The following is a 24,281-nucleotide window of genomic DNA, read 5'->3' as shown; positions in this document are numbered from 1 at the left end:
CCATTTAACTCACGGTAATTACGGTATGTGTGATATTTAAAACTGATTAACAAGAATAAATCACTCATAAAAAGAGGCATAAACTGTAATTGCAAGTTTTAAATGGATTTATTTTTATGATCAGGCCTAATAGTATGAAAAAGTAATTTTACTGCTTTGTTTTATTGTTCTTCATCACAGTCAGTGATCTGTCTTTTGTGGTAAAATCTTTCAATCCACACACACACAACAGCTGCTCACATGCAATACCACCATTTTTTACAGTGTAGCTTGTCTTATGCAGATAATGTCCAAAAACTGAAACTGAAAAGTAAAACGTTATCAATTTGTTTGTGTTTTATGTGAAAACATATCTCATATATTTCGCTGATAAAACATTAAGCTACATTTTCTCCTCTCATCGTTTCCTTTGAACTCATATTCAAGACTCCCTTGTGTAATCGAGCGGCTGTCCATAGGGGGAGTCAGCATCTTCTGAGGGTGATAACGCCACTTGTAGGGAGGCAAAGTCTTCTGATGATCTGCTAGTTGTGTTGAATAATGTATGGAAGAGCTTGACATCTTTATGACGAACCAGATGAGGACCGATGAATAAAATGACCATGACAGTGGCATATTTCCATTTGAAAAGTCATGAATGAGTAAATACATGCCGGGCGATGATAAAAAAAATTTTTTGAATACAGGTTGACTGCAACTGTTAATTAATGCTGTCATACTACGAAAAACAACTGTTATGGTTAAATCCATGCGGTTCATTTTTCATCATCATTCATCATTTATTATTAAGGAAAAATCATTTTTTATTTTCCGTTATGTTAATGAATGAGATTTTCTCTGTGATGCGAAGGCGACCAGCAGGGGGGCGGCAGACTGTTCAGAAATGCTGCTAATTAATTCCCCTCACAACAAGCAACCAGTAACATCCACTGGCCTCATTCACTGTTCATTCAGAGGAATGTCCCTGTAACTTTGATATGTTCGCTGACACACCTGCCACTGAACAAAAAACAACATGCAGCTCATAACAGGGCTTTGCTCACCGCTCACTGGCCAGAGATGAGAGTTGGTTAATATTCCTTTACATTAAAGTGCCTCATCCATTCTGTTGTTGTGAAGAGCCCTGACAGAATTACGCTGTTGCACCAGCTTTGCTTTCAGTGGTGTTGTGCCGTTTTTCACTTTGTACTTCGCCTTGCCACGCTAAGTAGGTCAAGCCAACATTTTAAAAGTGGTTTCAAATAAAACAGATGTCTCATATAAAAGTAATTCCCCTCTCCCTCCTTGGAGAACACTTCACAAACAAAAAAAAGTGAAAATGTAGGTTTGGGAGGCCTTTGTTGTTTCCTTTGCTGTCAGATAACTAAGATCATTTGCTTTCAAGCCTCAGATGAAAAACGAAAAAATGTGATTGTGGTCCTCTGTTGCTGTCTTCTTCTCTCCCTGCTCTCAGGCACCACCATCCCCCCTCTCCTGAATAGTACATCTAACAACCTCTATCTCAGCTTCAGCTCTGATATTAGTGTCTCAGCTGCTGGTTTTCACCTGGAATATACAGGTAACAAATTTGTCTCGTATGCAGCTTTGCAGTATATGCTATATATATCTATACACACAGTGGTGACTGAAGCTTTATTTTATATTTCTCATCAGCTATCGGTCTGGAGTCATGTCCAGAGCCTCAGACTCCAAGTTACGGAATACGGCAAGGAGACAGATTTATGGTGGGAGACGTCGTGCAGTTCTCATGTGAACAAGGATACTCTCTTCAGGTAAAAGTGACGCCTCCATGTCTTTGTACTGTTTGTCTTTCTGCACCAGCTGAGACTAACTTCTGAGGGACTGACAGGAGTTGGAGGACAGTCGTCCCTGATACACAGAATATACACATGCACTACAGGTGGCAGTTGTTTAATGCAAACTGACTGCCAGATATGTATGTGAAATCATTAAAGGATGCTCAGCTTGTCTGATGTGCCGCAGTTCACTCTTTTTATCCCCTGGCTGCACAAACCAAGAACTATTTAAAGTGCGAATCAGAAGGAAACCCCGCTCTCGGGTGGTTTTCCCAGCTCTTACTAAACATACAACTCTGGTGTGGTTTGCACAACTCCTGAATAATGTATGTCTCTGGTGTGGTCTGCCCAATTTCTGTGCAGTATACAGCCCTAATAGAGGTTTGCCTCCTCCCTGCTTAATATACGGCACAGCTTCAGTTGTTATTATAAAGTATGAATATTATTGTTGAGTAGATAAAAGAGTACTTTTAAAGCAAATTATCTAAAGGTTATCTGCACTGATTTCCCAATTGTTTGATGATTGTGGTTGCTTTTGCATTTTTTAGGGTAATGCCCATATCACCTGCATGCCTGGACCAGTGAGAAGATGGAACTACCCTGTGCCACTGTGTCTTGGTAGGTGTATATACATATATGCACACACACTCACACACACATGCAATCCAGCCTGGATATACCATGATGCGTGCAAAACTTCAGTGCTGCAGAAATGATGCAAGCAGTCTCCATCGCCTCCCCTGACTCTCTGGAAAATAAGCCGTTTGATCAATTTATGGGTCTGTGATGAGCTGATTATTTAGTATTCTGTGCAGAATACGTTTAAGCTGTTAAACTGATGCAAAGCTAAGTCACACTCCACCATAAACATGCACAGTGTGCCAGATCACCAGCACGCACCGAGGCCAGCAAGAGGACGCACACATCTGCTCGCACAATGGTAATTTATTAACGAAGGGTGTTCATTAAAGATGGAATATTTATGTTTACTTCAAAAATGATGCGAAAGGTCGGGCTGAATGTAGAAGAAGTGTCCGGCCGGTATGTCCGCTGCTCTCAGTGACATCAGCTTTTGATGTGTCGCTTTCAACACTGAGTGACTGTGTCCCTTTTCTTCTGTGTGTGTGTGTGTGTGTGTGTGTGCGTGCAGCTCAGTGTGGTGGGTCTATGACAGATGTAAGTGGAGTGATTCTAAGTCCCGGTTACCCCGGCAACTACCCGAGTGGATTAGACTGCACATGGACGGTCAACTTACCTGTCGGCTTTGGTAAGAAACACCGTCAACTTTGAAACAGCATGTGTGCTTCTCTCTCCACCTGTTTGTGCATCTGTGCTTCGTCTCTCTCTGCCTCATTCTTCATATATCTGCGTTATCCGTTGATTGATTTATTCAATTACTAGCTCGCCCGCTCACTCAGCGTCGGTGGCCTTTATCCACATTGTCGACGAGAGGCTGCAGATGAAGCGTCTACAGATGCTTTTATTGCCAGCCTCTCTGCCCGTCAAGCTTTGCTGATTGCTGTGAATGTCAAAAGCGATGTATTCTTCCACAGGTATCCATCTGCAGTTTCTGAACTTCTCCACTGAGGCGATCCACGATTACTTAGAGATCCGCAGTGGAACGATGGAGACGGGCTCGGTCATCGACCGGTTCAGCGGTCCAGTCATCCCCAAGCCGCTGTTCAGCACCACCCACCAGACCAGCTTCTTCTTCCACAGCGACTATTCACAAAACAAACCAGGGTTCCACATCACATATCAAGGTAAATATTGCTCCTCTGCAGTATCTTGTGTGCAGTGATCATTTGCTCAGAAAAGGAAGCGAGGGCAGACATCTGACTGTGCCTTTTCTGAAAACAGCAACAGGTGTCAATGTGGTGTTTTGGTTTTTTTTTTCAGGAGCGGCCATCAACAAAATTATCGACATTCTATCAATGATAAGAAATGTTTCTTGACCTCTGAAGCAGTTGCCAAAATATTGCATGGAAGTCCTCTTTTTTGGATTAATCTCAGTGACAGTTTTAGATTTGTTCTGTCTGACGCCGAAAAGGTTTTGAGCAGTTTTATATTTATTATGGTAAATCTTGTAGATAGCCTCGTTTGTTACAGCTAATTCCATTAACGTGCAAATTACAGTGGCTGATGAATAATACCTTTTATCTCATGACAGGAGCGCTGCCAAAGTGTTTTAAAACAGGGCTATTATTGCTGCTAATGTTTGTCTTTCTCAGTCACGTGTCTCTGCTCAGTCATGCGAAACACTGACTCCTGTAACTTTGGCTGTGAAAAGTCACTGTGACTAAAACGTTTAAATGGCAGACTGTCAGATTTCATTTGAGAGTGTTTTGGCAACCATCAAAAGCACAAGCACGAGCTTCAGTGGTGCATGATACCCTTGTCAAAAATTTAGTAATCTTAATTTATATCTGTAAGTCTGCAGCTGTTATTTTTTGAGTTTCTCTGCAGCAGTTCATATTTCACTTTGGCTGCAAATCGCAGTCGGTCTTCATCCTAAACACGCCAGAGGAATTATGAATTAATGTTTTGAGTTCTGCATGAAAAATCAGTTCTGACAAAAAGCTTTTAAACAAGGAGGGAAAGATAATTTAACGTATTCAGAGTAGTCCAGTGCCGAGTGAAGTCCATTGAGCTCAATTTATTTTGTAGCATGAGTCAGTAAAGACTAATGCCATAATCTGTTGTTATTAATTGTGCCTTAACCATCTTTGTTGTGTTTTTACTGCTTGGTTTGATTGATTTTAATTTGTTAAATCCACGTTTTGATGTTTTTCCTACCTGGACTATCTACTGGATTGCTTGTACTGACTCACTATTTCATTGACTAATCTGTCTTATTGTCTCTCAAGCCTACCAGCTCCAGAGCTGCCCGGACCCTCGGCCGTTTCGGAACGGCATCGTGATCGGCACAGATTTCAGCGTTGGCATGACGGTGTCCTTTGAATGTCTGCCTGGCTATTCTCTGATTGGAGAGGCTTCCCTCACGTGTTTGCATGGAATCAGCAGGAACTGGAATCACCCACTGCCGCGATGTGAAGGTACTAAGGAAGGTCATCGGTGGACATGTTACTGTTTCAGGATGACTGTGTCTGTTCGAGCATTTCAGCACTGATGTTTCGTGTTGTTGCGTTCTCGACCCTGTTGAAGTGTTATTCTATCATTAGGTTATGATATACGGCTGTAGCTGTTTAATGTATTCATTATTTTAATTCATATCCAAGTATTTTCCTACATATTGCTATTGTTGATTGTTGTATAGTTGATTTGTTGCACTGAGAGCAAAGTGGAAAAAATAAGATAATTGAGAATTGCTCTTATTGTTATGATTACTATTGTTATTGTTCCTTCCCAGCAGTGAAATTATGCTGGTAAATGAAATTATTGCACCTTAATGACAAGTAGCTGCACAGTAATCCAATTATTATTCTTTTTTTTCTTTTTTTTTCATATTAAGGCTTTAGAGCATTAACACTTATTCAAGGATAGTCATTTAGAAAAATGTAAATATCTCAGCCGCAGCGCTGACACTCCCGAGGAATACCCGCAGACCTGGAATAAAACTGTAATGACAATTTATTAAAGGTATTAAGGTGTTATCCAGTGGTCATTATATGACTGATAGAGACATGTCCTCTCTCAGCCATCCAGACAATTACTAAAGCTTCACAATGGTAAAACTAATTTGCTTGTAATTTATTAAGGGTAATTCTGTTAATATTCTGTCTCACAGCTCTCTGTGGCGGTAACATCACGTCGTTAAATGGAACCATTTACTCTCCTGGTCACCCCGAGGAATACCCCAACTTCCAGGACTGCGTGTGGAGTGTTAGAGTTCCTCCTGGACACGGGATTTACATCAATTTCACCGTACTGAGCACTGAGCCCATATATGACTACATTACCGTCTGGTAGGTGTGATTTTAATTTCTTGTATTTTGTATCTTTACTTCTTAACGGACGCTGGTGATCCTCATTATGTGCCACCTGTGTTTTCCCACTTCATCAAGAGCCATTTCTTTCAGACACGGTCTCCTTACATTGGACTGAATAGCCATGTCATTTGCACCACATATCTGGCAAATTTGTGTCACACACACACACACACAAAAACACTCACACACCCTCACTTTCTGTCGCACAGGATGTCACGCTCCTTCACATCTTTTCGAATCTGGCCACTAATTGGCTAAATTCCTGCAAGGGTTACTATGACTACAGACGTCTCTCCTTGAATATAAAGTTCCTCTGACATAATTTCCTTCTTGACATGTTTTACCCGTCCCTCTATACCCATGAGCCCCTGTTCCTCATGTTGGTCTCATATGTTAAATACAATCCATCTTTCTCCCCCTGCCTGCCCAGCCTTGACTTCTCTCCTCAATATTCTCTTTGTGCAGAGCAGCCATTGGCAACAGTCGACATTTTGTCAATGCAGGTGTTTAAATGATGCTCGGACGCCATGTTTCATCATCTTCAGGTACAAGGTGGCAGCAGAGCCACAAAGAGACAGCACAATCTATTTCTATGGTTGCCATGTTGCTGCCCCTTCTCTATAGATAAAGCCTGTCTCCTAGAAATAGACAGCAATGTGCACCATCAACAGTTTAGGAACATCGCCTGGCATTCAGACATGGAGAGGCAGGGCTCGACAGGGAGAACACAACAACAGCAGGGTAAGGCATTGTGTGCTGTTGATACGTTCCCTTGCAAATTATGTATTTTTAGACCAACACAGACGGACCAAATGTCTGTCTTGTACTTCTGTTAGCCTGTCATGATGTAAGCACTGTCAACCCTTCAGATTTCCAGGTCTGGCTGTTTCCGCAGCCTGCAGGAAACTCTGAAAATGATTAGAACTAAAAATGGTGTTATCTACTGAGAAAGTCTGGCAACACGATGTGCCATTCCCCGACAAGAACCTGGATGACCCACAAGGGTCCAACACTGACTGTATCAAATAATTACTTTGATAGTTTCCTTCCTCTAGAGAAAGACAGGTACGCCAAGAAATTGGACATCGTAAGGTAAAGACAGTCCTCTTATTCTCTGCCAGAATGAATGATCCCATTATGTGACCTGAGGTCAGTTACAATGACAGCTACCACTATTTGCCAGTTAAGTGTAGCTTACCTTTGGGAAAACTTTAGGAGCTTCTAATTTATTTCTAATGAAAATAAAAAAGTGAGAGTTCACTGCTAAATGCATCGCCTCATGTCTCCTAACCCATTTCCTACCAACAGTCTGAATGGTTAAGCATGACTGTCACACTGAAGATGAAACGCAGTCACTCCAACAACAGCTAACGAGCTAATTTCCGAGGTCACGAATGAGCTTTCATCGTCGACGGATTCATCTTTCACTCTATAAAATGTCAGAAAATAGTGAAAACTTTCACAAGAGCCCAAGATGACATCTTCAGATTGCTTGTATCCTCCAAACCAATGTTGTGCATCTTGTTGTGCATCCACACACACTCTGACACTTGAAGTCCTGTTTCTCTTTATCTGCACATCACAGCTTTTTATTCACTGAAAGCACAACAGCTTGTTTTCTTCAACAGCATTGGGAGGTGGTTTGTTCAGCGTACAGATGTCTTTAGTGTATAGATGTAGCTCATCACTGCAACATGCAACCTGCCTTTCCCGCAGCAAACATCACAATGCTGTAGAGCCGTGCGCCGTCCACCCACAGCCGACTCCGTGAATTCTATGAATTGGTCGCACAGCAGGTTCCCGACCCTGCTGTCAGCTGGAGAAGTGAACAAACTGCTGAACTAGCACACGCACCAACACACAAAAAGCTCACAATCTCAGTCACACAGCCGCAAAAGTTGGTTTCCTGTCGAGAGCACAGTGTCAGTGGCAAAGGTGCGATTTTCACAGCGGTCTCCACAGCCCAGAGCCAGCCAACCTGACAGTCAGTTAGTCTGCTAATTGGTCTCATACTGGGAGGCTTACTACAGGACTTCACCCTAAGAGCTATCATATATGTCACAGATGTTGCCTTGTATTGTGCTCCCTCACACATGAAAGCCTTCTGTGTACTCCACATGTTGTCCTAACGTATTCGTAAATGTCAGAGTGTGAGCATCAGCAATAATTAGCGATGGAAAGCAATGAATGAAACGACTCCGATGACTCCGAAGCTCTCAACGTGAATCCGAGAAGAGGATGATTCCTTGCATAACCTGACAGGTATAATTGGCCTCATCCAAAAACACTTAACAGCGGGAAATAATCATTTCATTTAACTTCATGATGATACTTCTTAATCACTGATAATGACCCCGCTATTGGTTAGTTCCAGACTGACAGCTGGTGGGTCTGGCATTAAAGATGAAATATGCTCACGACATTCCACACACAGCCCGACCCTCCAGTTGACAGATAACTTCATGTCTGCCTTCTGTGGTAATTGTGTAACTTTTCATGAATGCCAGGCTGATAATAGTGGCCAAACTAAAGCCAAGTCCACAACAGGATTCACATTTGTTATTCTTACGGTCTGACGACAGCTCGATCAATATTTATGAACTTCAGCATCCCAAAGCGAGAGTGAGAGAGACGGGCCTTTAAACTGTGTTGTTATCAAGAGACAAAAGGGAAGTTCGTAAGCGAACTTGAATCAGAGTTTGTGGTGGTTTTATACCGAAATGAGCTTTGTGACATTGCCGTTTGGATTGGTTTTAGAGGAAAGATGAGCCCGTGGCACAATCACTCTGGGCGCCGGCGCTTTGTCACACAATGTCCGACTCCATTCGCAGTCAATGGAGCAGCCCCACGTTTTGTCTCATAAACATCATCAAGTCTCGTCTTTGTTTCTAGCCTGGGAGAAACCATTTCCTGGTTACAAATAGCCATTTACTGTCAGAGATGACTGTAATAACTTATTCAAATTATGTTTTAGCTTCACTTTTCTCTCCCATTGTTCTATAAAGAAAGTCCGTTCCTTTATGGGTCTTTAGACTCTAAGTACCCGCTTTGTAACACAAACTCTGTGTGTGTGTGTGTGTGTGTGTGTGTGTGTGTGTGTGTGTGTGTGTGTGTGTGTGTGTGTGTTTGTGTTTGTTTCCCTGCAGGGACGGCCCAGACCAGTCTTCTCCTCAGATTGGCCAGTTTAGTGGAAACACAGCTTTGGAGTCTGTCTACTCAACCTCCAACATCATCCTTATCAAGTTCCACTCTGACTTCTCTGGAGCCGGCTTCTTTGTCCTAAGCTACCATGGTAAGACAGTCACAGCATCGTCAATTGAGCTCGAGATCATGTGAATGTATATACAGTAACTGTGAATGGCCCTCGAGTGTGTTTGTTTGGTTAAAAATGCCCCTCTCATTACCTGCTTTCTCTGCTTTGTGGTACAGTGGTAAGAATACGATGCTCTCATTAGCTGTAGCTGCAGTGTTGGCGTTCTTGTGTTACAGTCTCTTCAGCTTCACCCTCATTACGATCCACTCAGTCCTGCTTCCTTTGACTCCTTCTGACTCATGAAGTTTGGTCTTCCACCAGAACTTTTTGCTCTCTGACTGAAGCCGCCGTCTTTGTCACAGCCTGCCACAGTAATGATGTATCAGTCACGATGGCGCTATTGATAGTTTTCATGGTGTTGTCTGCAGAAAGGTCCACTTTAAAGTTATTGCCCACTTTGGACTTTGGTCAGCATTTCATTACTTTTATCAATATGAAGCCATCTGTGAGTTGTACTGCTGCTGCGTGTATATCCAGTTCATCTAAATGACAGCAGTTGGGGTTGCAAATGAATCATACAGTACTTAGACAAAGTCTGCGATGGGTGATTCATTTTGGTGTGTGATGCTGGCGCTCTTGTGTCACGTTGGAGGGAAAAGTCGGTTTGCTGTCGAAGGTCTGAGTGACGATGACCAGCTGAGTGTTGGATTGGCTGTAAGTGCGTGGGTGTGGTTTCTTGCATCCAGCACCATCTTGTCTTGTGGAAGTGTGCAGCATCTTTGCGGTTGTTGGAAGGAAAGTGGCTTCACACGTGTTTGCTTTGTTAAAAATATCAGCAACCTTCACTGAGAAGTTCATTAGTCTTTCAAATTAACCTGCGTGTGAGCACGGCTTGTCTTGTCATTGTTTACCTCCAGTTATAATTTCCTTCCTTCTCAGGGATTGCTATCAGATTGAGACAGAACACTTTAATGGCTTTAACTTTCATCCACACGGGAAAAACACGACACATTCTGAAGAAAAAGCGAACTTTTTGATTTTCTAATTACTTTTAAAGAATGTTGTTATAATTGGTGCCATAGTCGTGCCATTAATTCATCATTAAAAAAGGACAAATTGAATCTGATGTCCTCATGAAGGTTTGTGCATTAATAAGTCTCTGTTTGTCCCAGTAGCTTACAGTCACCTTCCCTCCACAGACTCGTGGAGATTGTATTTTGCTGGTCCTGAGCTGCTCTTTGTCCATGTCAAAGCTGTCTGTGCCGTTCAGTTTTTCATTTCATTTCAGTATTTTGCTGTGGTCCTTCAGTGCACTTAGATTTCCTTTTGTTTTCAACCACCATTTAAGATGGAAAAACCTCCCTAATCGTCTGTTTTCTTGTTCCGCCTGTCTGCCTGCAAACAGTCTTTAGACACTTTTCACCCGTCTTTTTTTTGTCTGTATCCATCTACAGTCATGTGAATGCATTTAAGTCAAATGATCATGTTTTTACATCAGTCTTTGACTTGACGGTTTGAAGAATTACATAATCCTTTATGCGTTGACCACATAAACTCAATTTATTAAAACAGCGGCTGAAAAGTGCATGCATTGGGGTTTTGGCAATGCAATGCAAGGTTTTCATCAGACAATAAAGCAATGCTGCTTATTTTCCTCATCCTCGTCAGAATCGTTAAGTTCCTTGAAAGTTACCTTTTTGGATTTGGATTTGACAGAATGGCTTCTAATGAGTCTAGCTGTATGTACCCTTCACAACAGTTTGTCATTCCTTGTCTAACCCCCCCCCCCCCACACACACACACACACACACGCACACACAGAAATGCATATAGATGTATATTTCCCGCCCTCGCCGTCATGTTTCTGCTCAACGCTCTTTAATGAAAACATGTCGAGCCGTGTACAGGCTCTCCTTTTTCAGACAGATGTCACGCTGTTAATGAATTTCTGTCGGCAGGTTTTAACTGTCAGCTGTCACACTTGCACAGTATCGCTACCATCTGATGGATTCAAGTTTAGTTTCAATTTCTGCTTTGTTGGAGGATGTACAGCGGAGAGTGACAGGGGGAGATGGATATGAGCGAGAGGGGATGACATGCATGGCACTGGTTGTTAGCATTACTTTGTCTCTCCTGCTTTATGAGACAGTAGAAGAAGAAAACGGGGAAAAACAGGCATGAGCAAGAGGAAGGTAGGAAGCCATGAGGGGGAGCGAGCGAGGAGGACACCCGATTAGATGACTGTGGCGATTACTTAAATTTTTGGCTCATAAATAAAAGAACAATAGGCACCATTCTTTCAGCAGAAACTTGTCCCATTAAGGGACAAAGTTTCTTCTTCAGTGTCCTTCAGTGACGCAACTTAAATCCAGAATGTCACAGTTTGCATCTGAAACAGCTGCGAAAGTGCAGTTTTGCTCTGAAATGCCACAGAAACCCCAAAGGAAGCATCAATCCACTGTTTGGGGATGTTTATCTATGTCATTGTCCTTCTATTTGTTTATCTCTGGGTCAAGGTTCTGAATGTCAGTGCTTCCGGGCGAGCGGCGTACAGTGGTGGATAATGTTGTCATGGACGCGAGGCCAAGAAAGCTGATGTGACATGAATGTGGAAGCAGCTATAAAAAATGGTCTTGGAGCTTAGCGAGATCAATGACTGCTCACAGTGAACCTCTCTTCTCACGCACAGGCATAGACAGAGCTGCACACGCGCAAACAGATGCACACACACACACACACACACACACATGCACACACACACCATAGGGCTTTGATATGCATGAGAGCAGCAGATACTATTGGCAGGTCTCATTTTCATAGTCAATTTCATCCTGACTTATAGCTCTCAGCCCTTCCTCCCTCTCTCACCCATAGTCCTCCCCTCTCTCTCTGTCTGTGTCTGTCTGTATTCTCTCTCTCTCTCTCTCTCACCCTCTGTTAGGGAGTGATCTATGCTCATGCAGTAATATTGATTACAGCCTTCAGCTCAGTCGCTGTGAAGTCAGTTCCTTTTTATGAGTCAAGGCGTTGCTGTATCTGTGTGGCTGATCTGCTTTTTGATTCTATGCTTTGCTGACCTGACCACCTGAACTTAAGAAGTGAAGCTAAACTGAAACAACCAAGATTAAATAAGGTGGAGAGAAAACAGACTGTGTCTCCATTTTGTTTTCTTAAGATTTCTCACCACAACTCTTGGGGCAGGTGTTGCAGGCGCAGACAGCTGGAAGGTTACACATAATGCAGGTGAACCAGCGGGTTACATTTAAAGGTGCACTACGCAGGAATTGTTGGTTACTGTTTGTAGACGCAAAATTCAAACTCAGCCCCTCCTGTCCTGCTGGTACTTACACTGCAAACTACTATTTTAAGAATGTTATATTTGTTGTAATGGAAAAAGCCAAGCTAACTAAGCTAACTGCCGGCTCCTACCTGCACAACAAAATACAATGAATGCCCTTTTGTGAGGCCGCAAGACGCGGACACCCAGTGGAAATGAGATGAACTGCGCCTCAACGTGAGGCTGTGAAAGCGCCCTAATTGTTTGTGTGATCACTCTGCTGATGGAGGGCTGCGACAGACCAGGTCATCACTGCTGCACTGCTGCATTTTTCCAGCTGCCACATATCTTCGTGTTATGATAACTTTCATTTCTGGCGTTGTAGCGTCATTGCGTTGGGTGGGAGATGTGAGCGCATCTCGAATGAGATCGACCACAAACGTTATCCCTGCATGATGTAATCTGTAGTGTTTCATTAACTCACTGTCATTCAGCCTTTGGACAATATTTCTCCTTCCTCTTTCTCTTTCCACCATTTTCTCCTCTGCTTAAGAAACTCTTAAGCCTCTTAAAAGTCCTCCTCCCAACTCCTAACATTTTTTCACCTTCGGAGCTCTCTTAAGGACTAAGACGCTTTGTGAATAACTTTTATCTTTCCCAGGATCTAGTCTTAGCTCTAAGGGGAAATTGTCATATGTCAAATGTCCCAGTTGTTCGAATTTTCTTAGATTTCGTGACTACACTTGCACTGTGAATCTTTATGTCACCTTTGTCACAACCTGTTTGTAAACTCCTGACTTCATCTGTGTGCTGCCATTGGCTGGGGGCTCCACACCCACTGCCCAAAGGTTAGAGCCCAGAAACATCCTGAACACAGCAAAATAAGAAGAAAATAGGAAAATCCAGATAGAGGGCAGATAAATATACTGCCACACACTTCTAGTGGGTCATAAGTGGTGATTAAGAGGGATTGCTTTTGTGTAAGTCGTACATTGTTTTGCAGGAAAATCCAGCACAGTGTACCTATAAAGCATTCACACCAAAAAAGTTGTGAGATTTTTCCCTGTCTTCAACAACCCAGGTTGGGTTTACCGACCAGATTTTCCTCTCACACGTTCTTATATAATGTCCCTCTCTTTGTCCTCTCTGCTCTCCTCTGCTGTGTCTGTTCTCCTAGCCTACCAATTAAGGATTTGCCAGCCTCCTCCAGAAGTGCCCAATGCTGACATGCTGATGGAAGACGGAGAGCTGGAGATAGGTGAGTTATCTGTCTGCCTGCAGTGCCTCTGGACATGTCAATTTGATGGAGGAAGCAAACTTGAGGCTTTTAACTTTCCAGCTCCTAACACGAGAACAAATATCATCTTCTCTATAAAGGATGTCACGCTTTTCGATATCTGATACTCATTTAGTGTCCACAGCGAATAGAGACATGTGACACTTAATGTAAATTCAGATTTTTGTGTTTTATATTTGTATGATATAATTTTGTCTTGTCAGTGCACTCAGTGATGTGCCATTATATATTATATTGTTAAATTATTATTACTGATGCATTCATGTGTAATGATTTTACTGTGCTTACTCACTTTGTTCATACATACTGATCTTGTGTGTCCAGGTGACATCATCAGGTACAGATGCCATCCTGGATTCTCATTGGTTGGCAGTGAGATTCTAACATGTCGCCTTGGAGAAAGACTACAGATGGATGCACCACCTCCAATGTGCCAAGGTGGGTGTTTGTCACTGCAGTAGCAATTTAATGTTTTTATTGATATTTGAAAAATTCATGAAGCTGCCAATACAACAAATCTAACAAAATGTAACCATTTACCTCCTTTGATTTTCTCTCCATAGTCCAATGCCCTGCGCATGATGTGCGGTATGACTCGTCAGGTGTCATCCTGAGCCCCGGTTGGCCAGAAAGCTACCCTAACCTCCAAATGTGCTCTTGGAGCGTGACTGTAGAGAAGGGATACAACGTCACCATTACCTTTGAAGGTTTCCACACTGAGAGAGAGTTTGACGTACTGGAGATTTTTGATGGTAATAAAACACACTGGAAAGCACAACACTGACATACAGTGTGGTAAGAATTCAGCTAATGAGCGCAGCATTTGTTAGAATCACACACACCCAGACACGCTGCCTTTCTGAATGGTGTAAAGGTGTTAAATGAAACTTGATGGCTATGGGAAAACTGGACACAAAACCCTCAGAATGTCAAGTTCCAAAATAGTTTATTTGTTGTGTCTCATTTGTTCTTCTTGTCTCTTTCTGTGTCTCTCCCTTTCCCTCTCACTTTGTCATGATCTCTCTCAGGTCCAACAGCCAACAGTCCCACTCTGGCAACACTGAGCGGCGACCTGCCAACACCCTTTAACCTCACAACCACTGGTCACCAGTTCCTGGTCCGCTGGTCTTCAGACCATGGCACAAACAAGAAAGGCTTCAAAATTCGCTATGTTGGTGAGTACCAAAGTATGTATCCCAACTTTATTTTACTACTACTTTATATTACCATAATGCATGGAAATAAGGTAGACAGAGGCAGACAGAAAGGCAGAGGGTCATTCTGAGTAAGCGCACTTGGAGGAGTTGTTCAGCTTCTAAGTTGTGTCAAGATATAGATCATAATTTGTTCAGCATGTGCAAAAATAGAGGAAGTTTCTCATTTTAGGATTTTACGGTGAGAACAGGGAATATGTGAGAAAGTGGAGGACGGAAAAAGTATTTACAGTATCATTAACTTCATCTCCATTTCTTCTTCTCCAGCTTATTTTTCTACCTCACTTCTGTCTGTCTCTTAAAGCAATTTACCGTATTGCATCATGGGTTTGTACTTAACTTTTATCATTCAAGGAAAGCTTAATGAGCACAGGTGCTGCTTTACAGCAATCTTTACATTCAGACAGTCCTGCACCTGCGCCTGCTGAGTATAACCTAAGACTGTTGGGCATTAAGCACTTGGGTAATGAGGCTTGTGCGCTTCATTCAAGGGCATATTTTGACAGTTAAGGGGGAGGAGACGGTATTACCTGTTTAGTTTGCTATTTCACTCCACACCGTGCAGTCAGGAGGCTGCTTCTTTAACCTTTAAAACACCACTGTTCTGTATGATGAATTATACGCTCAGTAATAACAGAAAAGCCTCCCTGGACTCTCACACCCAGTAACCTTCTTTGTAAGCTGTGATTAATGTGAGCATTTGCAACGATTGTTAAAAACATATTATAAGTCTGCTAATATCATGGTTCAACTTCAGTAATGCTTCTTTCTTCACTTGTGCGATCAGGCCGGTAAATGACAACGTACTCCTGCCACCACTGTGAGAAAACTAAATGTGATCATTTTTTAATTACAAAGATAAAGTTTGGTAACACTTCATAAGGTGCACATGTTGAGCATTAACTGGTTGGTTATTAGCATGCTTTTTAGTAGCATATTAGCTCTTTATTCATCCTTATAAAGCACCTATAATGCATTATTCTGGGGGTTAGGGTTATTATGCAGATTATGCTCATGCAGAACAAGGCATTAATATGTGCTTTGTAGTTACTAATAAAGAGACAATATGTTTCTAATATGTATGCTAATAAGCAACAAGTTAATGGTGCATATGTGCACCTTAATAAAACCTGTTACTAAAAATTTGACTCTCACATCATAATGAAAGTTTTCTTATTATTAAGTCATGAAAATTTACTTTAAGAGGAAACTTTGTCGTTAAAACAAGATAGGTTTGTAGTTCATTAGAAAAAGTCCTCGTGAGACCGAAATCAGCTGTTTAATACTATCAATTTTAGAAATTCTATCGGCGAAAGCGCCTGGATTGGACTTAATGAGAGCCGCTCAGACAGCAGCTTTGCTTGCATGCTGCTTCAGTGATAGCAGCCCTCTCCGTGCCCATCAACTTTAAACTTTTAATGCTTTTAGAAATACACTGTGTCAGAGGGCTTTAATTAGAAATCACTGACAAACTGTGCAAAACATTGCTGACACTGATTCTGTATTTTCAACGCAAGGAAAATGCAGTAAAAGGAGCTCTTACTTAACTCTTAAGTGGTGTTGGGCCATTTTGGTTCATAAACCAGCCACACAGATGATACTGGGATAGTGGCAGATGAGAGGGACAGGCTAATCACTAATATTTAAGGCCAGTTAAGATGTCCAATTTAGAGAGTTATAGATGAGGCAACTAGCCCAAGTCAGCATCTAAATGGACCCAGTCTTGGGTAATCTTTATATGCTGGAGCGGAATAACATAATGAAACTGTTACTGCTGACTTATCTCTGTATGAGGACCTATATCTACTGCCACAGATACAGACAGACAGAGACTACAGCATATTAATAATCTAGGAATAACAGATTTAGAAATATAGATAGTGCCGAACATGTTGCCAGGTTGTTGCAGCAGGATTCCCTCTTGCTTTCCATGCAGCTGCCAGTATTGAGCGGAGTAAAGGATTAATGATTCGTGGTGTAAGAATATTTCATAGAATTGCATAAAGCAGCCATTGATGACTTTGTGGGCAGCGTATCCGATAGTGTCTGACGTCTACTGTAACTCTGCTCATTGATTGTTCGATCCAAAAGCTTCGCAGACAGAGAATTATTTATTTAGCATCCGTCGGTTTGTCAGATGGGTCCTAATTGGCTGAAATGCTTGACTTTTAAGACGTGCTGCGAAGGTATAATCACTACTATGGCCATTGATATTAGGCCTACAGGTGTTTTGAGGTATTGCACTCATGCCTCTAATAGCACTGTTTAAAATACACAATCAAAGTCACAATTGTATTCAGAAAATATCATTTACTTGCAAACATGATGCATTTGCCATTTTTTGATTTTAGCTGGACCTCTTATTGTGTAAATGAAATACAGTAGTGACTCATATTAAAGGACGTTTTAGGAAATTATCACATCACATTAAACCTTGAAAGCAAGAGTTTGATTACAGTACTGTTAATGGTGATAATATTGTGTTCACCTGCATGCAGACATATAATCTGTGTTAATCTCTGCATTGATGTGAAGGCACAAACCTTCTTCCTGGTCTGGTAGATTAAGCGACAGTACTGTACATCTGGTATGGTTCTATAGTAGTACTGTATAGCAGTAAAAATACTAAAGCTGTGATATGTCAGATTACTGCTGCTATCTTGATGTTTACTCTCAGTTTACTCTTGTTTCCTTCACTCCAGCCCTGTACTGTTCAACGCCAGACTCACCGCTCCATGGCTCCATCTCCTCTCAGAGCGGCGGCCATGTTAACAGCGTGGTGCGCTGGGCTTGCGACCGTGGTTACCGTCTCATAGGCAACGCCACAGCGACCTGCCGCCGCACGTCACTCGGCTACCACTCGTGGGACTCGCCTGTACCTGCGTGTCAAGGTGTGCTTGTTTATGTGTCTGTATCTTCCATATGCAATGTTTATTAGTATACAAAACATTTCCGGATTCGGTTCAAAATATAAGCTTGGAAAGTGTGTTAATAAGTGTACGCCTGAGGAAAAAACACTGAAAATTGTAGTTTGTAAAGCTATAATTTGGTAGATCTACAAGCTAGCTAGCTAGCTTTGATGCTGATCTTTATGAAACCTAATAAATGGATTAAAGAAGAGCTCAACAATTATTCACAGACTAGCTAGCTGTAACGCTGACTTATCATTATTTTGAATGCAGTTGAGCGCTAATTGAGCTAAATGAATTTTAGCTAAATCAGCTAAGCTAAATCAGTTTGCTAACTAATGTAGCTAGCACTGATAGAATTGCCTAAACAGATGTAGGTTTGTGGTAGAAAACAGCTAAGTTTATCCATGTTATAAAACCCTCAGACCCTTTTTTCTCTTCTTTTAAATACACTTTCTGCTGCCTTCACATGGATTCAGGCAGATGGTAGACGGCAAACCGATTTCAGGCTGGCAAAGGCATCGACAGAACTTACAACTCGATGTTACATAGCTCTGTCAAGGAGAAAACCGAGGTGATCTTGACAACAAGAAGCTACAAATGAATAATAATGAATAATTCGGCTTATGATACATCTAATAATTAATAACTCTTTCTAAACAATAGGACTTTTTGTTTTTCCCATTGCCTGAATCCACCTGAATGCAGCATCATTCTTTTGCTCTGGAGTAGACAACATTTTGTGGTGTAGACCAATGAAGAAGCAGTCATGAATTTAACTTGCTTTATCATTCCCGTACCTTTTCTCTCGCTCCCCCTCTGAATCACTTATCGAGTTATCACGATGTAGAACTATGCTATAACATCTAAGTGAGTAAAATGCCAGATGCATTGTTCATGTGAAGGGGCTTACAGTGAATGCCCCATAAAATTGATACCCATTTGGTAAAGAAAATGAAACATAAAAAACAACTTCATTTTCACACAAGTGCCTTTTCTTCCTCTTTCTGTCTCTTAATATCTGTATTTTCAGAATACGCTACCATGTGTTCTACAAAGACGTGATTAGATGTTTATGTTGTGCCTCCAGTTGTCTAATCCCACACATCAAATAACAAAAGGAAGGCACAGCTCGTGGCTGTTATTGATAGAAAGTCAAATGAAGGATGTATAGCAGACTGTCGACACTGTGTAATTACACGGTGTGGTGCGCTACAAACCAGTCTATTTAAAACCACTCTGGACTGTGGAGCAGCAGTTCCAGCAAGATGGATGTATTGTGTTAGATGTGATTGGAACCAGAGATCAAGCGGCTCTTGATTGTATATTTTTAGTTTGATAGCGTCATTGAAGAAAATAGGTGATCGCATTTACAAATTTACAATACACTGCTCAGGCTTTAAGTCCCCAGACACATTTCAAAGAAAGTACACATCAAACCTCCCTGTCTGACAGACGTAAGTGCGCATAGGGACTTTTGTGGGCGTCTGTTTGCATGTTGTCTTCTTAACCAGTGTGAATCTGTCCTCCCCTAGCTGTCTCATGCGGGGCACCCAAAGCTCCCATAAACGGCGGCGTTTTAACAGCTGACTACTCCGTCGGAACAAGAGTTTCCTATTTCTGTAACGATGGGTACAGACTGTCCAGTAAAGAGCTGACGTCAGCCATCTGTCAGCCGGATGGAACATGGAGCAACCACAATAAGATACCACGATGTTCTGGTTGGTGACACATAGATTTCAGTGGGATTTTGATCTGCTTGTGTTACTAATTTGGACAGAGTTAATTATAAAGTCACAGATTTAAGGTCTATGACTGTATTAGACTTCAGTGAGGTTTTCAACAAAAAATATGAAATGCTTGATTGTTTATGCAATAGTCATCTTTTACTGAGTAAGACAGATATACTAGTTTGAAAGAAACATGTAATTACCACTAAGAGTGGCAGGCATTTTGGACGGGGACATTGTTATTAAAAATGAGTCATTATGATGCATCTGTGAGATATTTTACGGTGGCTTGGCCCCAATCTCAGCGAGCTAATTATTAACTGACACTATTTAAAAATGGTAATTGTGCTTTTATAAATGTAAACAAACTTAGTGAGGCTTTGTTTCCTCTTCACGCTCCATCTGTCTCTGCAGTGGTGGTATGTCCCAGCATCGGGTCGTTTTCTTTAGAGCACGGCCGCTGGAGGATCGTCAATGGCTCACACTACGAATACAGAACGCGCATCGTGTTCACCTGCGACCCGGGATACTACAGATTAGGTCCCGCCCACATCCAGTGCTTATCCAATGGCATGTGGAGCTGGAGAAACGAGAGACCCCACTGCCAGAGTGAGTAACAAAGATGCACGATCATTCAATGACCACTGCACCTGAAAAACAACATGATGATAGCCATTGTACATGTTTGAATATGTCCGCACATAATTGTGTCAGATCCTAACGCTTCAGTCATGCTTTTTTCAACTTCTTGTGTCTACACATACTTACCATTGACTGTAGATAATCATGGGTGTCATTTACTCTTGCATACATTTAATAGAAAATAGGGGTTATATGCGCTCTGAGCAATAACGGGCAAAAATCGTCAAGCACATAACTCCCTGTGAAATTGCAAGTAGTTGTTTTTATACTTCAGTTTCTGTACTCATAAAACATGTAAAGTATCAAAAAAAAATAGTTATTGAGCCTTAGAGGTGCTGGCAGACAGATTTTGTCACCTTTGGACAGATCCGAGCTAGCTGATTCCCAGTCTTTATGCTAAGCTAAGCTAAGTGGCTGCTAGCTGGAGCTTCATATTTTTCTGACAAACATGAGAATGGTCAGAATCTTCTCATCTAAAGGCAAACCAAGTGTCCTCTGCGTTTTATACACTTGTTAAATATTAAGTTTGCAAGGTTGTCAGCCATGACAACAAGAAATGACGTCAGGCAGCCCGACAGCACCTTTGATATTTGTAGTATGAACACTCTGGATTACGGTTGTGAGGAAAGAAATTAGTAAAAAAAATGGAATTGAATCGTTGGATGTAGAAACTAACAGCTACCATCACAAACATGTAAACATAAACAGTGTGGCAATTAGCAGTCTGAAAAAATGCTTGACGTTAACATGTTGTGAGGAGCAGCTCGCTTGCTGACAGCTGAAGTCACTGAGGACCAAAACAGAGCTTACTTAAGGATGCGAACGCAAATAACAGTCTCTGGCTTGTACACAAACAGTACTTGGGTGTACGACCTTGTCATTTCAAATGATCTGTTTTCTAGTTGTTTCGTGTTAATTTAATTTTGATGTTTATGTCTGCTAATTTTCTGAAATCTAACGATGACTGAGTTATTGTGCATGGAAATCATTTTGTTGTTGCCATCCATGCTGGAACCTGAAAGAGTGGCCTTGACATTTTTTCTCATCTGTTATTTTTCTTCTGGGGCTTCCTTGACATTTTGAATCAATGTTATTCTTCTTTAAAGAATTCGGTGACATTTCGAAATTTATTGTTATTTTCTTCACCGGTCAATTTTGAGAGGAGGGGGACAAAAAAACAATATTGGCACCATATTTGTGTGATGAACAGCCTGCCTGCCTTGCTCGCATTCCTTACTGAAACCAATGAGCTCTACCAAATACTCAAATTAACTTGGCGCTAAATTGGTGCACAACTGCTTTTAAATTGCCTGTGTCTGCCTGTGTGTTTCAGTTATTTCCTGCGGTGAGCTGCCATCTCCACCCAATGGGAAGAAAATTGGTACTCAGACAACATTTGGTGCTACAGCCATCTTTACGTGCGATGGCGGCTTCATGCTGGTGGGGTCAGCTGTCAGAGAGTGCCTGTCATCAGGGCTTTGGAGTGGAACGGAAACACGATGTTTAGGTATAGAACTACTAGAGCTACTAATGTATTCACACGTGCGGGATGCATTACAGTATATCTAGACGCTGTGTGTCGTTTTCTGCCATTTACTGCATGTTGACATCGACCATTAGAAAGGGAGTTTCTAGGATGTGATTTTTCCAGTCAGTCTAATGAGGACAGCTACCTCTTGTCTGGCTGCACAGCACAGCTGCTTCTCTCTGCCCTTGTCCACCTCACAAGACTATCACGAGCAAGCTTCTGCTGTGCATTGAGTTTGGATGTTTTATTTATATATATATATATAAATAAGCCAGAAAAAGTAGCTACTTTCTTCTGTCAGTGTGCCAGCCAGAGGTAACAGATGTTATGACACGGTGCTGTCACTTCTCCATGAAGCCTCAGCAGAAACATCGCTTCCCAGAATACTTCACAGGCTGAGGGGGATATGAGATGCAATTTATAAAGGAGAAGTTCAATGAAACTTAACCTAGACTGATGAGGAGGCATCATTCTGTCAAAAAGTAAATAAACTCAGCTCTAAAAAAGTGCTATAAACAGCATTTTTATTCAATAACTTTTCTTATTATCCTTCAAAACAAAACTGGCTTAACTGTACTTGCTTTGCTTATTTAAAATGTAAGCCAGTACAGTTACTTTTGCATAATTATTCTTTTATTGGTCAATCTTTAAACATATCAAGATGTTTAAAAGTATGTAATAAATATATGGATAGACTTCTCTTCCAGAATGTGTTGCCAGATTTCTGCACCTTGCATTAGCACTGTGCATCAATCAGACCTCTGGGAATAAATCTGATCAGGGAGTGAAAAGGCCACAGTTCCTGTTTTGTCCGTGAGACATCTTCATTCCAGATTTAGATGCTTTTGAAGGCATTGCAAAGAACAGAGGCACAGCTGTGAAAATGTTGTAGGGGTGCAACTGACCATCTGAGCCCTCACTGTAAACAGGTGAGCCAATTTAAGACAGAGCTACTGATATTTTGTGAAGATAGAGTACTTGTTGTGCTCCTACTTTGATGTTTCATGGTGGGTGTCTGCTCAAAGTCACATTTCTCATATAAAGGATAAAACAGGTTTCAAGCTGCAATTGCCTGCTTTTACACGCTTGCAAAAGGTTTCAGCAGATGTTTAAAAATTTAATGTCCCACATCGAGGCAACAAACTATCTCCTAAGCCAAGGTGATGATCAACCCTCGGGGTTTGTTTAAAACTCCCAGGCCTGATTAAAATGTTACGGTTTTGCTGATACTGTCTTTGTATCCCTGAAAATAACCCAGAGAACGCATCTCATGAGTACAAGAAGACTGGAAGGTGTAGTATTATTTTGAAATATTCGCGTATCTGCAGGACAGCAAGCGCTCTCCTGGTCCAGACAAAAGTAAGTAAAAGCAAGCAAATGAAAAGACCCACGGTGGAACAGGAAACTGCATTTAAAAATGAAAGGGAAATTACAAATCCAAGGTTAGTGCAGGATTTACATTATGTCCACTGGTCTGTGTTAGAGCTACAGTTAATATGGAGAGACTAGGTTTTAAGAGTGTGTCTAAAGCAGCATTTCAGAGTTCCATGACACCGTTACCCATGATCTGTCTCCGTCTGCATCTTTCAGCCGGTCACTGTGGAATCCCAGAAGGCATTGTGAATGGCCAGGTGATAGGGGAGAACTTTGGATACCGTGATACCGTCGTGTATCAGTGTCTGCCCGGCTTTCGACTGATAGGCTCATCGGTTCGAATCTGTCTTCAAGACAACCAGTGGTCTGGACAGCTGCCCATCTGTATATGTAAGGAAAACACACAAGCACACCTGTATCTCCAACCAAAGACTCACCTTAACTAACTGGAAGCAGGATGACCCAAACCCTGTGTTAGCTCTGCAAACACATCTCTTATCTCAAGTTACATCTGCTGATTTTCAGTCGAATGAAAGGTTTATTATTCAGATACATGGTCTAATAGACAGTGCGTGCGTTTGTAACACAAACTCCTGTCTATGATGAAAACGTGGAGGGAAAACATCACCTGCAATCAAGACTTGTCTCTGACTTTCTGTTCGTCTGTGCATGCATGCAGAGGATAAAGAGAAATTGCACTCAAATGTTTGAGGTCAAAGTGTATCGAGAGGAAGCTCGAATGTCATGTTTTCATACATTCCACTGTTTGCTGGATACTAAATAGAGAAATTGAAATCCTTTCACATAGACCTGGTATGGGATGTCATCTAGCTCATCTTTAAATAATGCAGTTATGTTAGGGGGGAGATTTTGTATAATCAGAAACATGTGAGCCTTACATGTTCAGTCACAACAGTGTAGCTACCTTTAACGCTGTTTATGAAAAGAGCACCGAGGTCTCCAATAAGAGAGGTTGTCTGGTCGAGCTGATAAATCCCAGTCAAATTTCATTCAAGGGTGGAAAAGTCCAAATTAAAAAAGGGAAATAAAATCATTTAGGATAAACCTTTTGGGCAACAGTGGCTCCATGCTGAGTAAAGCCGGCGTAAGGTTTGTATTTTGAGAAATATCCCTTTCTTGATGAATTCACCCAAATAGTCCTGAGGTTCTGCAGATTCACACCAGCAGTCTTATATAAAGAGCCTGAGGGCCCAGCTGCCAGTGTGGTCTGGAAGAGATAAATAAATGGGCTTGAGGATAAAATAGAAGTCTCTGACGTGTCCAGGCTTCTGTGAAAATCTTCTAAAATTG

General features: G+C 41.6%; 1 protein-coding gene across 5 annotated transcripts in view; it reads left to right on the top strand.

The window, feature by feature from the left end:
* LOC143335403 (CUB and sushi domain-containing protein 3-like) overlaps window positions 1-24,281 on the top strand; it is a 318,991-nt gene that overhangs the window by 267,123 nt on the left and 27,587 nt on the right. For 3 of the 5 annotated variants that reach the window (XM_076754808.1, XM_076754805.1, XM_076754804.1), the window contains exons 40-56: window positions 1,454-1,558; window positions 1,654-1,772; window positions 2,345-2,414; window positions 2,947-3,063; window positions 3,350-3,559; window positions 4,664-4,852; window positions 5,545-5,722; window positions 8,893-9,038; window positions 13,454-13,534; window positions 13,898-14,011; window positions 14,137-14,325; window positions 14,602-14,760; window positions 17,490-17,678; window positions 19,232-19,417; window positions 19,841-20,035; window positions 21,402-21,575; window positions 23,187-23,360. In XM_076754808.1, coding sequence (XP_076610923.1) covers window positions 1,454-1,558; window positions 1,654-1,772; window positions 2,345-2,414; window positions 2,947-3,063; window positions 3,350-3,559; window positions 4,664-4,852; window positions 5,545-5,722; window positions 8,893-9,038; window positions 13,454-13,534; window positions 13,898-14,011; window positions 14,137-14,325; window positions 14,602-14,760; window positions 17,490-17,678; window positions 19,232-19,417; window positions 19,841-20,035; window positions 21,402-21,575; window positions 23,187-23,360 — 2,595 coding nt within the window. The remainder of the gene's footprint in view (window positions 1-1,453; window positions 1,559-1,653; window positions 1,773-2,344; window positions 2,415-2,946; window positions 3,064-3,349; window positions 3,560-4,663; window positions 4,853-5,544; window positions 5,723-8,892; window positions 9,039-13,453; window positions 13,535-13,897; window positions 14,012-14,136; window positions 14,326-14,601; window positions 14,761-17,489; window positions 17,679-19,231; window positions 19,418-19,840; window positions 20,036-21,401; window positions 21,576-23,186; window positions 23,361-24,281) is intronic. The other 2 variants (XM_076754807.1, XM_076754806.1) reach the window with 1 other exon arrangement.

Source organism: Chaetodon auriga, chromosome 17 (assembly GCF_051107435.1).
Source record: "Chaetodon auriga isolate fChaAug3 chromosome 17, fChaAug3.hap1, whole genome shotgun sequence".
NCBI classification, from domain to species: Eukaryota; Metazoa; Chordata; class Actinopteri; order Chaetodontiformes; family Chaetodontidae; genus Chaetodon; species Chaetodon auriga.
This window is presented reverse-complemented; position numbering and strand designations above follow the sequence as displayed.